Raw genomic sequence first — 18345 nt, 5'->3', positions numbered from 1 at the left:
GAAAATTAAAACATTTTTATATATATATATATATATATATATATATTTATGAGTGTTGGTGGGTACTTGTAGGTACGAAAGTGCTCGATAATGGTGGTTAGAGCTAATATATAATGTAAATTTTCACTCACATTTTTTTGCCGAGACGACTCGTTTCTGTGTTCCTTACACTTCCTCAGTCGGATTATGCCGACTGAGGAAGTGTAAGGAACACAGAAACGAGTCGTCTCGGCAAAAAAATGTGAGTGAAAATTTACATTATATATATATATATATATATATATATATATATATATAGAGAGAGAGAGAGAGATAGAGAGAGAGAGAGAGAGAGAGAGACAGACATAGAGATAGAGAGAGGGAGAGAGCTAGAGTGAGTAACTGTCTTCATGTGAAAATGTGATATTTGGTCCAAGCATTTTTCACATCTAACAAGACCTCTGAATAGACATTTTTATTTGTTTTATGAATATTCATGAACAGTTTTAACACCACCGTGTATGAACATGGACTTAATCAAAAAACTGATCCTCGTCCTAGCTGACTTTGGAATATCTCAAGTTAACTTCAGAGGTAAAATGTTTTAAACCCCCCCCCCCCCCCCAAAATAATATAAAACTTATGGGGGGGGGGGGGGGGAACAGGAATCACATCACAGTTATTGGACGGGAACGACGTGCACTTAATTGTAACCACTTCATTATGGGCTCACTGTTGTAATGGAAATCTCAAAAAAAAAAATAGCGCAAAAAAATGTCCACTACAACAATGTTAAACTAGGCCCAAAATTGCAATTGGATGTCAGACCTGGATATTTGTCTATTTTGGACGGAATCAAAGTGCAAACAAAATTTTAGGAATAAAAAATAAAGCTGCTCAAGAAAACACTTATTTCATACTTAACTTGGCTCCTGTGACAAGCAAAGCCCTTTTTCTTTGAAGGCACATCATTTTTATTCTTATCCTCCTTTATGCCTGTAAATGTACCTGGTATTTTTACACTGTACAGATTTTAAGGCCACTAAAAATGTGTTATAAATTTGAACAAATTATCGCAACTACATCTGGCAATGCTGATAGTGACAAAAAGTAAAATAGGATGAAATTTTTAAATGATTGCCGTTAAATCCCATTTTGACTACACTGATCCCCCCCCCCCCCCTTTTAATGAAATTGAGATGGTAACAATCATTGATACTCTAGCTAACTCCTGGCTTGTGGGAAACTGAACCTATATGTTCCAAGTGACACAAGGCTGCTAGAAGCTGTGGACTGTAAAAAGTAATAAACAAAAATGAATATAACAACTAAAAAAAAGAACAAAATACCAAACACGGAACGTTTCGGGCTCAAAACCCTTCTTCAGCCAACATTTTAAAAATAAATACATAAATACATTACTAAATTCCAGATATTTTTTAGGTCCTCTCTATAGAAAAATCTTGGACTTTTTGGTATTTTGTTCTTTTTTGAAACTGTTCTATTCATTTTTGTTTATTACTATATGTTCTACCACACGTCGAGTCTCACACTGCCAGTACATTTGATTGAGGGGATTGTAACTTTTTACAAGGAGGAAATTCCTCTCTGACTCCAAAATTGCTGATTTCGGTGGCTGTGAGGAAAACCATCAACACCGATCAAGTCAACAAACGCAACACTGCCTATCATCAGCTATTTCCAGGACAGACGAGAAGAGCTTTGCATCTCAAACCTTCCTCAACACCACCTTCTGGTATCACATACTCCTCCGAATTTCGGTCAGGTCCGACCTCCAGAAGGTTGCTGTTGCTTTCCAGCATGTCTTTCAGGTACCAAGTGCCACAATACTTGCTTTTCCCCTGATGGGTGTATATCTTGAAGTCTGCACTTTTAGAGAGAATGTCGACAAACTTATTATCACTGTCCACTGTCCCACCACCATCCCAATAATAAAGGCCCTTTACTTCATCATCTTGCCTGAGACAATTAAGTGAATGGCTTTCTACTGTGTCTCTCTTGATGGCTGTAAAAAACCCTGTGAAAGAAATAAAGGTATTCCACTGTATTATTATCATTATAACTATTATTATTAGATTATATTACTATATTAATAATAATTATTATTATTATCATTATTATTATTTTTTTAAAATTATTATTATTATCATTATTATTGTTTAAAATTATTATTATTATTATTATTATTACAATGGAACTCGGATACAATACAACAGGGATAGTGGGATTAGCAACAACAACAATATCCCCGCTGAAGCCAAGTCCCACTATACCCATGCATGCATTATTTCAAGGGAGACAATACTGAAGGAATCTTTTTTTTAAATGCAAGGAACACATTTTGAGTTATCTCCCCTAAGTAAAAGTAAATAAATGAATCAGGACAACCCGACTATGACTTCCATCCCTTTAACTCACCCCCCACCACTCCATCACTTACTTCAAAACAAAAGACGGGTTGGAACAGAGTAATGGTTAAATTTCTACCATCCTCCTTTCTTCTACTTTCCATCCACCCATCCTTAAACCTCCACACCCCATTGACAGCTGCAACCAATACTAATACTAACTGCACTTCAAAACTCAAGTAACGGACCGTCCCACTGATACGAAGAGACAGCCACAGGCTTCATATTAAAAACTTAATTATCCACTCACCTTTCATTAAGCATAATTTCCTCATCAGTCAACAGTTGCACACCACTAACTCTTCAGATTCTTCTTCTTCCTCTTCTTCTTCTTCTTCTTATTATGATCATTATCATTATTATCATTCCTGTTAAAAATAATTTTTATCATAACCATCCATCATCTTCATTAACATCATAAAAATGTCCGTAAATAAAATGTCAAACTCACCAGTGACAAGAGCCCAATGTGCCTTGTGTCCTTTAGCCTGACAAGGCCCATGGTTTTTGTCGGCATCATATCTGAATGACAGATTTAAGCCTGGTATACTTCAACTCATTACCACTAATTCTAAACACACAAGACCTGTTTTGTTTGTTTGTATTTTAGGGTTTTACAGCACTTTTAGGTCATTTCAGCACCAGTAAAACGGAGGAATGTGGGATAGTAAAAAATTATAGATTTACAATTAAAATCACACTAGAAAAGTAAGACAAAAGGGAAAGGGTAACGTAGGCAACAGATGGTACAAATAGGTAATAGATTTAGATTCACAAATAGGTAATAGATTTAGATTCCAAGAAGCATACTATCATTGTGCATAGTTTGAAATCACCTAAAAGTCTCATCCATCCACAGGCACAGGATCCGACTAGGAGGAACAAACTCAAGTGCTTACATTATAAATTCAAAACATCAAATATAACAATACATGACAGAGAGATGATTTACAAAAAAAAAAAACATCTCCGAAAACTATAACTATACAATCGACTGTTTCCCTGCCAGCCAAGGACTCCGTCCAGGGAGAGGACAAGACCAGGTAATCTCATTCTAAGACAAAAACAGAAAGCAAGCTGGAAAACAGATTATAAGGGTATAGAAGACAGAGTGTAAGTAACGATCCTGCCCTCCATGGGAGGTTAAGAACCACACCCAGCTAAAATGACCTCACTACATCTCAATAAAATATGACCAGTTGATCATATAATATATAAGTAGTCCTTCAGAGCCATTCGGCCCATGGAGCCGGAGTTTATCCCGGTTTCTCTAGTGTGAAACGGATAATAGCTATTGCTTGCTACCATTTGGTTAGGACGCTAGTCTACTGCAAAGTACTTTCTGCCAAATCTAACAGATTCAGCTACCCATTCACTGCTGGGAGGACAGAGCGGTCAGAAAAAAATCTCGACAGCACCCGGGATATGGATCTCAGTCCCTTTGCATGTGAAGCGAGTGCTCTACCCCCCCCCCCCCCCCCCCCCCCACCCCTCAGTTGATCATGCTGGTTATAAAACACTTGTCTCAATTTGTGATCCATCATCTCCAAACAGTATTATTATGTGGTCTTGTGGTATGACACTTGCCTTCAGACTGTAAGGTCCAGGGTTCGAGTCCTGCTCTGAGCCATGCATAGTTGAGTCCTCGTAAAAGACTCTTTACTAACTTTCTCTCATTGTACTCAAATGTAAAATGAGTACCTGGCCGTTAACATCAGCAACATTTGCATTACGAGTCTTAAAAGTGCACAGTTGAGTCCTTGTAAAAGACTATTTACTAACATTTTCTCAGTGTACTCAGGTGTAAAATGAGTATCTGGCCGTTAATAGTAGCAAAAACATTGACGTTACACTCACAAAACAAAAAATTATGTCGATTAGAAGAAAACTGAATTGTTAAAAAAGATAGTGGAAGAAAACTTGGGGGAAAAAAGGATACGGAAAAAGTAGAAGATTATCTTCTAACAAAGCTTTAACAACAATCCATGATGCTCCTTTGCCACTAAACTGTTCATTGGACGTCAATGTCACTAGTTTCACATCGCAATCCAGAAACTGTGAGGCCAATCTTTGCATATACAAGGCTGTGGGGAGAAGCAATAATAATTTTTTTTTTTAAATCATGATTAAACCAGCATGTATGAAGTCCCATCATCAAATAAAAATCTATTCTTTTAAAAAAAATAGGATTGAGGGTCAAAATTGTTTTATTTTTAATTTAAAAAATTAAACTTTTATAGCGCAATATCCACTAAACATGCTCAAAGCGCTTTACAAGGGATCCCTGGACAAAAGGCAACACTTAACATGTATGAAGAGCCTGATGCCTGTAAAACAGAGACAACGCAGTTAACTGCCAGGTACTTATTTTACACTTGAGTACGGTGACAGAATATGAGTAAAGAGCCTTTTCCAAGGACTCAACTAGGCGCAGAACGAGCCTCAAACCCAGGATCTTCCAATCAGAAAGCGAGTGTCATACCACAAGACCACATAGCCACCGTTTTCCTTACAGCCAATGCCACCACATCTATAGAGGTACTATTAGTAGAATCTGCTTATAGCCCATGTTAAATTTTTTTCCAACCAGCACAGAATTACTAGCAAATCTAAAAATCATAAAACTATTTTTTACAGATTGATAAATGAGCAACTTGCAAACCTTTTTTAAATTAAGGGTAATTTCTATCACCCACCGACTCAAATGATTATTTTAAAAATTCGCTCGGGCAATTCCACAATACAGTAGAATAATAATTAAAATGAATGGGTGCCTGTTCATGATAGCCTTTGTTTATCCACAAATATTACGGATTCTCCATTTGATAATTAAAAAAAGTATTTTTTAAAAATTCCCTTCACTCATCCCCACAGGGAAACATGTCCTCAAAAAAAATAATTCAATACCTAGAAATGGCCATGGATAGGAGAGAACGAAAACAAATAATAATAGTAATAACAATATAGTGAGCTGTCCTGAGCGGGAAGTGTGATGACTGTTCAGGGAAAGGAATATAAATCGAAATAGTAGATGAGAAGCACTGACCTGAAAACATTTCCCCTTGTAAACTGAAGCCACACCTCTTTGCTTCATCATAAATGTCCTCAGTCGACACAACTTTTTCCTGGGTGAGTTCTGATGCCATGGCAAGAGCAACCATTCCACATCTGATGTAAAAATCAGACAAAGTACAATTAATAAATAAATAAATAAATTAATTAGTAATAATAAATAAACAATGCGTCCATAAGGGAATTGGTTTTACGAGAATTACAAGAATGAATAAATAAACTGAATTATTATTATACTCTCCATCATCAAATAAACAAGAAATAAAACAACAACATCAACAACAATAAATAAATAAATAAACAAACAAATAAATAAACAAAATCACACAATTAGAAAATCATGATGATATTCAGAATTCACTATCATAAGGCAATATCTACAGTCATAATTCTTACTTACACTATGATCATACATACATACAAACTAGTCACACGAAAGCTCTCTCATATGTGATCTAAACTTTAGGAAAAAGACAAGGGAAATAAAGAAATAGCGTATCAACACAACAATTAGAAAAAGGAAATAGGGATAGATACTGGCATTTTATAAAAAGAAACTTGAGAGTACAGCTAGGTGAGATGACAAGTGGTGAAAAATCAAGGATAATTTTTGCTCAGAGTGAGGTCAAGTTTTTAAAATACAAATTCAAACATTTATATGAAGGAGTACATAAATAAAATTTTTTTAAAAACCACAAACCACTTACAATGGTCCGTTTTGTATGATTGGTTTCACAGGCTTGTAATTTGAAATGAACACAAAATCATCGACTTCGTCTCCTGTCAATCTGTATTTTACAAAAGGTAGGTTTAATGTAATAACTAGTAATGAGTGTTGTAAAGAGTAGCATGGATTTTTGGGGAGCATTGGGAGATGCCCAAAGCCTGGGACCATGAAAATAACTTTCCAATTGCACTTTTGTTAGTATTTTCATGGATTATTGATACCAAATAATGGCAATTGGTAAAAATATGAGCGTGAAAAACATACAGAAAAAATGTTTTTCAAAGACAATAAAAACCCATCTTTTTTAAAATTCAAATTCTAAAAGGAAACATCTCATCCCTATTGAGTATATTACTGTGTTCAATTTTTTTAAAAACCTCATAAATTAAATGAATAAATATAAATTATAGCAAATTTGGACAAGATGCAGTAATCACAGAAATACATTTCACATTGATTTCTAATGCAGCCAAGATTACTGCAAAACAAACCAAGAAGGGTAGCTTTAAGTGGTCTTATAGGACATGAAGTTTTCCCAGAAAAGTGATGTAATATTCAAGTGGGATGGCCAACACAGAGACAGGGTGAATGACATTAGCAATAAAATGTATAAAAATTATAATACACAAAAAGTTTGCATAAACCCAACGTCAATTTAAAATGCCGAAAGCGCTTCACAAGGGGTTCCAAGGCAACAGCAACACTTTATATGTAGGAGAGACATGACACTTGTAAGTGTAAGATGTTATTACATTTATTTTCTTTTTTTTTTTTTGACAGAGACAATCCTGTTATCTATTAGGTACCCATTTTACACCTAAGCATGGTGAGAGTATGTGACTAAAGAGCCTTCTCCAAGGACTCAACTTTGCCCAATTCACAGCATGACTTGAACCAGTTACCTAATAATCCAAGGTGAGTGTCATACCACAAGCCCACAAAGCCAATATCGGATAATCTATAACTCCAGTGAAATATCTGGACCATACAAATTTTTAAAGAATATATGAAGAACAGGTTTGTAATTTGAAATGAACACAAAATCATCGACTTCGTCTCCTGTCAATCTGTATTTTACAAAAGGTAGGTTTAATGTAATAACTAGTAATGAGTGTTGTAAAGAGTAGCATGGATTTTTGGGGAGCATTGGGAGATGCCCAAAGCCTGGGACCATGAAAATAACTTTCCAATTGCACTTTTGTTAGTATTTTCATGGATTATTGATACCACATAATGGCAATTGCGAAAAATCATCATAATGTACAGTGGCTAACTTTTCAAGGAGTTAAAATGGGTCATCCTGACATGCCATACCATCATGACTCAAAATGGCAGAATGTTAGGACTGTTATAGATTATAATAGAGATTGAGATTGCTAAACACTAAAGTTTACTTACTTTAGATAATCTCGATTTGCCTGTTACTTGTTTTAATTTGCTGGTAAAAAAAACTCATAATCCTGTGACATGGGGTCATTTTCATACATAAAATATGAAATATAATGATCTAACCTTTTAAAAATATTATTTTTCTTTTCCTCTAGATTGCCAAATCCGGAAAGTCCGTAGCCATCATTAACTTAAAGCGTGACACTAAAACCGACTAACACCCATATTTTGACATCACTTTTAGGTTTGTGGACTGCCTACTGAGTTGTCTTTAGTAGAGGTCAAGAAAACAACAAAAAAAGTGATCCCAGTGATTGAACAGTTGAATACAACTCACGATTTGTTTTCTTTTGTGACCAAAGACTTGTCTTTTGACGTCATTTCGGGGTTAGTATCAGGCCATGAGTTTACGAAGGCTATGGACAGTCCCGAATTTATCAGGACGTTTGGCCACTGTGATTAATGTGCAATGAAAAAAACCCAAAACCAGTCAATAACACTTGCCTCTTGTCTCTTATAAACCATTGATATGCTTTTCTTGCTTGCCCTTCTGCACTAGTGAATATATTCTCATGAGAAATACATTTCATAGTGTTCGGAGTGTTTGTAGAGGCAACCCATGGCTCACTTGTGGCCCTACTGGGTGGTGGTGGGGGCAAAGGAATCTGATACGGCTCCTGGGACATATTTTGTGTAGACTAGGGTACCATCACTGTCTTCAAAATGATTCATATAGAGAGCACTTCTGTGGGTGACTTTTAAAAAGTCAAATCATGAGTAATTTCTCAGCGACAACACCTGAAATAAAAGATTGTTTTTCTTTCCGTAATCTTTGATGAAAATAAAAAAGTAATTGAGGGAAGCATAAGTTACAACCACAAAAGAATGTCATTAATTATAATGTGTTGATCATGAATCATTTCACAAATAAGATATGTAATTTAAAAATGAGAAGAATCATTGACCAATAATGAATATAAACTTCGAAAGGATCATAATTAAAAAAAAAAAAAAAAAGAATGAATGCGTTAGGTTCAAATGTTTTTTTTAAAAATCCACACACAGAAAAACAAACGACAAAATAACTTTCAAAAACCCCAAACATACAGACAATCGAATGGTCCTGAAAAGAGGAGCGTAATGCCAAATAAATAAGATTGATCCATAATTTTCACTTGCTCGAAGCATCGACTCCACTAGAAAATATTTTTTAAATGATCAAGTATAAATAAATAAATACTTGAAACTTTCCAATATAGCAGACAATTGCAAAGTGAGAATTGAATGTCTATTTCCAGTTTTGCTTGGCAATGCACTTGATTCTTCTGTCTCCATACTCGTTATCAACATTCTCTCTCAATACTCGTGTTATTAAATTGTAACATCTTGCCTTACAGGTGTCATGTCTTGTTCTACATGTTAACAGTTGCTGTTGGCTTGGAAGCCCTTGTAAAACGCTTTGAGAACATTTAGTGGATATTGCGCTCCACAAGAGCTCAAGTTTTGCTATACAAGACCTGCAACAGGCAACACATTCATAATAAAGATGCTGGATATTTTCTGGAGAAAATCCGTTTTGTAATTTTTCTCAAATCAAACGGAAAGTTTTGCATTTATTTTCTATACACTTGGCCTCCGCACTCGGGAGTAAGTTGGCTCCAGGTGAATATTTTTTTTCATTATAAGCCTTTTTTATAGATTATGTATAGGTATCTAGAGGAATAAATATAATGATAGACATGTATCAATCTATCTATAATAATACTATGGCAAGGTTGATGATAGACTCTAGTCTAGTCTCTAGATAGAATAATGATATAATATCGTCCTACCACTTAGACATACTTTTCACTACATTTGTAAAGCACGGTTAAAGTTAAGTAAAGATACGAACCAACAGTGTTGCTTCATTCAATTTCCCTGTCCATTGTCTCTGTTAGCAATCACAGAATATGGTGAGCACATAGGCTAAGTTCTTCAGTGGTGAGTGGAGAGGGATGAAAGAATGAGAGACAATGAGAGAGTGTGAGCTGAGAGCACAAGACTGAACTGCTGTCGACTGTCGACTGTCGACTTATCGATTGCAGTCGTTTGCTAAGGGGCGTGGTTCTCTTCACTCTAGAAGAGTGCTAGAAAATAGTGATAGACGTAGCTCTCACTTTCTTTGGTTGGTAGACTTTTCATTGTTAAAAAAAAAAAGAAGAAGAAAATAAACTTTATGTTTATGGCCAAATTGAACATTTAAGTACATGTCAATTATGGTGAATAGGTCTGCAGGTTTTGTTATCTTTCAGATAAAATAATGTTATTAGAAAAAAATAATACTGCTGCTGATGATGAACAGGAAGTTGTTCTAGATGATGATATTATCATGAGATTGATGATGATGATGATGATGATGATGATGATGATGAAAAAAATAATAATAAATAAATAATAATAATAATAATATAATAATAATAATAATAATAATAATAATAATAATATAATAATAATAATATAATAATAATATAATATTATTATATAATATTATATATATAATAATATTATTATTATTATTATATTATTATTATTATTATTATTATTATTATTATTATTATTATTATATTATTATTATTATTATATTATTATTATTATTATTATTATTATTATTATTATTATTATTATATTATCTATTATTATTATTATTATTATTATTATTATTATATATTATATATAGATGATGATGATGATGATGATGATGATGATGATGATGATGATGATGTCGTTGATGATGTGTTGTGATGATGATGATGATGATGATGATGATGATGATGATGATGATGATGATGATAATGATGATAGAGGCGATGATAATAAATAATAATATAATAATAATAATAATAACTAATAATAATAATAATAATAATAATAATAATAATAATAATAATAATAATAATAATAATATAATACAATAATAATAATAATGATAATTGATAATAATAATAAAAATAATTATAATATTAATAATAATATAATAATATTAATTAATAATAATAATATAATATAATAATATTATACCTATTAATAAAAATTTAATATAATAATAATAATAATAATAATAATATAATATAATAATAATAATATAATAATAATAATATAAAATAAAAATAATAATAATAATAATAATAATAATAATAATATAATAATAATAATATAATAATATAAATATTATTATTGTTATATGATGATGATGATGATGATGATCAAGATGATAACAATAATAATAATAATAATAATAATAATAATAATAATAATAATAATAATAATAATAATAATAATAATAACAATAATAATAATAATAATAATAATAATAATAATAATAATAATAATAATAATAATAATAATAATAAATAATAATAATAATAATAATAATAATAATAATAATAATAATAATAATATGACTGATGTTGATGAAGATATCCATTAAACGTGCTCAATGCGCTTTACAACGGCTCCCTGTCCAACAGCATCACGTAACATAACGAACCTGTTAGGTGGTAATAAAAATGTTTGCCCGACAAAGACAACGCTGTTAATGACCATAAGTACTCATTTTACACCTGAGTACTGCGAGAGAATGTGATTAAAGAGTCTTTTCCAAAGACTCGACTATGCGCCAAGCGAGACTGGAACCCAGGACCTTCCGATCCGAAAGCGAGTGTCAAATCACAAGACCGAATAGCCGCACAATCTATAGATAGTATGCGCTTGGCCAAGAAGCTCATAACATTGCCATCCGGAAATATAACGGACCAACACACAAAACTATGTGTAACATTGAACGTTTATAGTCTGGTTAATATAGATAGTTTAGTGAGAATTACTCATTAACACGGATGGCAAAAAGCAACAACAAAGACCTGAGTGACGTCAACTTCATTCTATCTATATAAACGCCTAGCATCAACAACACAAGAGCTTGCTTTATATTCTATTTTGTATTGGTATCTTGCGTATTATTCATCGGCAAATCGGCGATCATGATAACATGGAATGGAATGTTAACTCACTCAACCCTAACATCGACTATATCCGTAGTTTACCCGGGTTACTTCCACTCCATGCCTATTTATTACATTTTTCTTGGACAAATTATAATGGGTGTAGTATGAAAACTAATGTTTTTAGTTTTTGCCTGTTTATGGTAGTTGGATAAAACTATCTATGTACATGTTCATTTTAATACATTTTTTCCAATTTTGAAAAGTAGCAAAAATCTCCAGGATTGAGTGAGTTAAGCTGGACTATAATAATACAATACCAGTCAGTCTCGCACTGAGTTCTCGTTTCCCTGGCAACATTCCAGCAGATACCTCGATTCTAGAGGAGGAAATGTGTGTATGTTGTATGTGTGTGTGTGTGTGTGTGTGTGTGTGTGTGTGTGTGTGTTTTGTTTGTGTGTGTTTATAAGTGTGTGCGTGTGAAGAGAGTGAGAGAGAGAGAGAAAGAAAGAGAAAGAAATAAATAAAGAGAGAGAGAGAGAGAGAGAGAGAGAGAGAGAGAGAGAGGGGGGGGGGAGGTGTGGGGAAAGAAGAGTGAATGTATGTGTGTGTGTGTGTGTGTGTGTGAGAGAGAGAGAGAGAGAGAGAGAGAGAGAGAGAGAGAGAGAGAGGAATAACATGAGAGTGTACTAGGAGTCCTCAGTATGACCCTCTGACCCTCACCCAGTCTCCCTCCCATCACCATCCCTTCCAACTATCGTTCCCCCACTCCTTCCAACCCAACCCAAGTTACACCCCCACAACCTACCACCATATTCCCAACCCTCTCCAAAGTACACTCCACAGACTGACGTACTGATTTAGTCGTAATCATACTCACGTAAATGTGCAGTCAAACTAGACGAGGAGATATCGAATCATTACTACTAAAAGTACAGACAATTGCCGCAGATCAATCTGCATCAGCAACATAACTAAAAAACCTGAAATCTAAGTCGAATAATTTGATCAAACATATCGAGTAAAATTAGAAATCTGATAATTTGATCAATTATTAATATTATATTATTATTATTATTATTATTAATTATTATATTATTATTATTATTATTATTATTATTATTATTATTATTATTATTATATATTATTTTTTATTATAATTATTATTCTAATTTATTATTTTAAATTAATAAATTTAAATTTTATATAATATTTATATAATATAATATAATAATATAATTAATATATTTAAATATATAATATTAATTACAATATATAATAATAAATAAATATTATAAATATAAAATGTGTTGTGAGGTGTTGTATGAGCGTTAGAGGATTCAATTTGACATAGTCTGTGAGTATGAGACCAAAGACAATCAATGAATGTTTAGCGTGACGAACTCATTTAACCGAATGCCATTTAGACGACCCCTTGAGGATATTATGATAAAGGGCTTCAGTCTGGTACTGTGTCGTAATGGTAATAACAAATATTTTTTTGGACAGAACAACGCTGTTAACGGCTGGTCTCATTTTAAACCTGAATACGGTGAGAGAATGTAAGTAACGAGCTTTTTCCAAGGACTCAACTATGTGCCGAGCGAGGCTCGAACCCAAGACTTTCCTATCGGAAAGCGAGTGTCCTACCACAAGACCATATTATCAATGGAATACACTTAGGTAATTAAGAACAGAAAATTTGAGACCAACAAGAGGTGTTGACTTTAAGCAGAAGTTGACTTTAAGCGTGTTGATGTTATACGGATTCCACTTTAGAAGTAACGCTACAAACACAATTTGGGTTATCAGACCTGCAAATAAGTCATCGGTTTTTCGGATAATAATAATAATGTAGTTTATTCATCCAAAAGGAAATTTTTGTACGAACGTATAAAATGCCGACAGTGATACATACATAAACACAATATATACTTATTTAACGTAATGCTTCGTGAGTTCGTGAGCTTTCTAATTGCCTTTGTTTGAAGTGCTAAATAATGACTATAAATATGCAACTAAATTATTATGTAATTAAGCGCCTACCGTATAGCCTACCATAATACAGACTTATCAAAATCGTGCACTGTGGTATTTTGTTATGAGTAACACGTTTTTATTAATGAGATTCAATTTGGGTGATTAGCGTGAAGGTGGCAGAGTAAATTACATCTAGTGCAAGAATATCATTTTGGGGGTTATCGGGTTAAACAAATGAGTACTTAATAAATAGATAGAAGTATATGCATGCATAGATATATCGATAAGTAAGTAAGTAAGTAAATAAATAAATAAATAAATAAATAAATAAATAGATAAATAAATAAATCGGGTGCGAGAAAAAAAAAACTGGAAAATTTTAGAAGCTTGTAACCGCCGGACTACAACTGCTGCAAGTCTGACTTTTCACTATAATCAAGCCAATTTATTGCACTTTATGTACAAAAATGTTCAGAAAAATGTATTGACAAATATCTATTTGACCATTGTTTTATAATAGATACACCTCAAATTTGCCATATCGAAGATTTTGACGAAATTCTCAAATTTTGATGTGATCTGTCGACCCGCCATTTTGCTTTATGACTGTGAGTAGCCTTTCCCCCCCCCCCCCAATATCCGATTGATTTTCTTATGTCATTGATAATGATTCGATTCCATGAAATTTGAATTGACTTTTAGCTCTGCTTTCTATGTAAAACGTTGTACGACTATTACACATTGCTTGGCATCATTGTCCATTGTATGCTGTAGTCCATTTTATTCAAGTCAAGTCTTATTGGAATCACATTCCAAGAATTTTAATCAAAAGAGAGGACGTACGAAATATTTATTCATCGATATGTTTTTTTTTTTTAGCAATGTATTAATGTTTTTATTATTTTTTGTTGTTGGCTGAAGAAGGGTTTTGAGCCCGAAACGTTCCGTGTTTGGTATTTTGTTCTTTTAAAAAAAAAAAAAAAAGCTGTTATATTCATTATTGTTTATAAATTTTAAAAAGATTTTTTCTCAGGGAAGACTAGAATAACCCGGGCTTCAGTCGCAGTGCAGGGCCGCAAATTGAGCTAGGGCGAGGTGACTTGTTCAACACACAGCGCGGCGGCAGGTGATCGAACTCGGTACCTTTCGGGTACGAAGCAAAGACCACAAACCGCTGAACCACAGCTTCTAGCAACTTAGTATCACTTATTCATTCTTTTCACTGGCAGCATTCAAGTTTAAATTGAATCCCAAGTCTTGGACTTCGTCAATAAACTGTCGTACTCGAGAAAGACACGAATTTTAAAATTTGGCCAGAAAACTCGTCCTTCAAATTGAATATCGATCGATTTAAAAACTCTAAAACCTAACCCTTTACGAAGTGTTCCATAAAGTCCCAGGTTTGAGAGTTTTTGTCAAGATGAGGGTCATTTAATCATCTCCTTACCCTCCTTACAAAAATTGTCACATTCGTTACGGTGCAACCAACAATTTTCTCATTCTAATTTCTTTTGTACATCACAAAATGTAAAGATTTTGTTTTTGCCATGCTATTAAAAATTGACACTGGAATTGGATTCAATAGTCTGATGTCACGTCGCCCAGCAACTGCGGCCATCCTAATGGTTCTAAACAAAGAAAATCAGTACTTTTTATTCTTCATGCTGGCTAGAACTTTTCATATGTCTTGTGACCAGAATGTGTAAAAGTCAAAACATGATCAGATTTATAATGTTTTTCTCCTCTGGATACACTTTTATGCTCGTCGGAGAAATATTTCATAAGGGCGTCCGCCATTGTTCCGATAGTTTAGAGTCAGTTACTAAGTTACCATGCGTCATTACGAGGGAAGTGACGTTACGACTGTTGAAGCGTATTATGTGGATCTCATACAAGACCAAATATGTAGCCGCACAAAATATCAGCTATGTATCCATTTGGTACGCTGGTTATTTTTAAAAAAATACCCCCCCCCCCCCAACCCCCCCCCCCCCCCCCAAACAAAAAAAAATAATTAAATAATAAAATGATAAATAAATATAACAATAAAAACTTGAGCTTTTATGCGGCGCAATATCCACTGAACGTAGTCAAAGCGCTTTACAAGGGGTCCCTGACTAACAGCACGTAACATATAAAACGAGGCCTAGTAGGCGATATTTCATTTTTTACGACAGAGACAACGTTGTTTACAGCCAGGTACTCATTTTACACCTGGGTGGTGAGAGAATGTAAGTAAAGAGTCTTTTCCAAGGACTTAACTATGCGCCTAGCGAGGCTCGAACCCAGGACCTTCCGATCCGAAAGCGAGTGTACCACTAGACCACATAGCCGCACACATTCTTCAAACATGGGCGATGACTTGGAGGATCATTCGTCGGATAACCAAGCCGTTTGCTCGACTTCAAACCGGCATCACAGGCCTGGACAACTGGATGGGCCACTTCAAATCATAAAGCAATATGTCTCTTATAGTTGCTGTGCGCTTGGCTAAGAAACTCACAACATTGCCATCCGGAAGTGTAACGTACCAGAACACAAAACTATGTGTAACCACAAACGATATTATTTTAAAATTTGGCCAGAAAACTCGTCTTTCAAATATCGATCGATTTAAATGACCCTCATCGTGGCAAAAAAAAAAAAAAATCTCTCAACCTGGGACTCTTCTTCTTCTTCTTCTTCTTCTTCTTCTTCTTCTTCTTCTTCTTCTTCTCTTCTCTTCTCCTCCTCCTCCTCTCTCCTCCTCCTCCTCCTCCTCCTCCTCCTCCTCCTTTCTTCTTCTTCTTCTTCTTTCTCTTCTTCTTCTTCTTCTTCTTCTTCTTCTTCTTCTTCTTCTTCTTCTTCTTCTTCTTCTTCTTCATCCTATCCTCCCTCCTCCTCCTCCCCTCCCCTCCTCCTTCCTCCTCCTCCTCCTCCTTCTTCTTCTTTTTCTTCTTCTTCTTCTCCTCCTCTCTTCTTCTTCTTCTTCTTCTCTTCTTCTTCTTCTTCTTCTTCTTCTTCTTCTTCTTCTTCTTCTTCTTCTTCTTCTTCTTCTTCTTCTTCTCCTTATCCTCCTCCTCCTCCTCCTCCTCCTCCTCCTCCTCCTCCTCCTCCTTCTTCTTCCTTCTTCTTCTTCTTCTTCTTCTTCCTCCCTCTTCCTCTTCCTCCTCCTCCTCCTCCTCCTCTTCCTTCTCCTCCTCCTCCTCCTCCTCCTCTCCTTCTCCTCCTCCTCCTCCTCTCCTCCTCTCTCTTCTTCTTCTTCTTCTTCTTCTTCTTCTTCTTCTTCTTCTCTTCTTCTCTTCTTCTTCATCCTTATCCTCCTCCTCCTCCTCCTCCTCCCTCCTCCTTCCTTCTTCTTCTTCTTCTTCTTCTTCTTCTTCTTCTTCTTCTTTCTTCTTCTCTCTCTCCTCTCTCCTCCTTCTCCTCCTCTCCTCCTCCTCCTCCTCTTCCTTCTCCCCCCTCCTCCTCCCCTCCTCCTCCTCCTCCTCCTCTCTCCTCTTCTTCTTCTTCTTCTTCTTCTTCTTCTTCTTCTTCTTCTTCTTCTTCTTCTCTTCTCTTCTCTTCATCCTTATCCTCCTCCTCCTCCTCCTCCTCCTCTTCTTCCTTCTTCTTCTCTCCTCCTTCTCTTCTCTTCTTCTTTCTTCTTCTTCTCTCTTCTCTCTTCCTCTCTTCTTCTTCTTCTTCTTCTTCTCTCTCCTCCTCCTCCTCCTCTTCCTCCTTCCTCCCTCCTCCTCTTCCTCCTCTCTCCTCTTCCTCCTCCTCCTCCTTCCTCCTCCTCCTCCTCCTCCTCCTCCTCTCTTCCTTCCTTCTTCTCTCTCTTCTCTTCTTCTTCTTTTCTTCTCTCTTCTTCTTCTTCATCCTTATCCTCCTGCTCCTCCTCCTCCTCCTCCTCCTCCTCCTCCTTCTCTTCTTCTTCTTCTTCTTCTTCTTCTTCTCTTCTTCTTCTTCTTCTTCTTCTTCCCTCCTCCTCCTCTCCTCTCCTCTCCTCCTCCTTCCTTCTCCCCTCTTCCTTCTCCCCTCCTCCTCCTCCTCCTCCTCTCCTCCTCCCTCTCCTCTCCTCTCCTCTGTCTTCTTCTTTCTTCTTCTTCTTCTTCTTCTTCTTCTCCTCCTCCTCCTCCTCCTCCTCCTCCTCCTTCTTCTTATTCTTCTTCTTCGTTTCCCCTCATATTGGCTATGGTTGAAACCGACTTGTACATAATAATATTATAAATGCAAATAAGAGCACGTCGGTTGGAAAAGAACGCAGTTGTCTTCCTCAGCTCCTTCAAGGACCCAAACTGGCCTTTGTTATTGTTTTTGCCATCCGCGTTTGTGAGTTGTTCTCACTAAACTGTATTAACCAGACTATAAAAGTTCATGGTTACACAGAGTTTGTGTGTTGGTCCGTTATACTTCCGGATGGCAATGTTGGGAACTCCTTGGCCAAGCGCTTTCTATCTATAAAGGTTCATGGATACACACGGGTTTTGTGTGTTGGTCCGTTATACTTCCGGATGGCAATGTTGTGAACTTCTTAGCCACGTGCATACTATCTATAGATAGAATGCGCTTGGCCAAGGAGTTCACAACATTGCCATCCGGAAGTATAACGGACCAACACACAAACTCTGTGTAACCATGAACTTTTATAGTGTGGTTAATACAGTTTAGTGAGAACAACTCACAAACGCGGATGGCAAAAACAATAGCAAAGACCTGAGTGACGTCATCTGCATACTATCTATATTGCCGTTTTGAAGGTGGTGGATCACACATTCCAAATTGATGTGTCGCATTGCGCAACATAGATAGCTATTTAACCAAT

At 35.3% G+C, this 18345-nt stretch overlaps 1 protein-coding gene across 1 annotated transcript; it reads right to left on the bottom strand.

Annotated features, from left to right (window-relative positions):
- Window positions 1-284: 284 nt before the first annotated feature.
- On the bottom strand, window positions 285-9657 carry LOC144963328 (actin maturation protease-like). Its single transcript, XM_078897259.1, has 7 exons — window positions 9491-9657; window positions 8101-8394; window positions 6188-6268; window positions 5455-5576; window positions 4348-4492; window positions 2860-2930; window positions 285-2017 (listed from the first exon to the last, which is right to left on the bottom strand). The coding sequence occupies exons 2-7, from the start codon at window positions 8280-8282 to the stop codon at window positions 1671-1673; spliced, it is 948 nt and encodes a 315-aa protein (XP_078753385.1). The 5' UTR covers window positions 8283-8394; window positions 9491-9657; the 3' UTR covers window positions 285-1670.
- Between the last annotated feature and the right edge of the window lie 8688 nt (window positions 9658-18345).

The sequence above is a fragment of the Berghia stephanieae genome, chromosome 1, assembly GCF_034508935.2.
Source record: "Berghia stephanieae isolate SIO BIC M18660-M18661 chromosome 1, UCSD_Bste_1.3, whole genome shotgun sequence".
NCBI lineage: Eukaryota > Metazoa > Mollusca > Gastropoda > Nudibranchia > Aeolidiidae > Berghia > Berghia stephanieae.
Note: the sequence above shows the minus strand (reverse complement) of the source record. Positions and strands in the feature narration are given on the sequence as shown.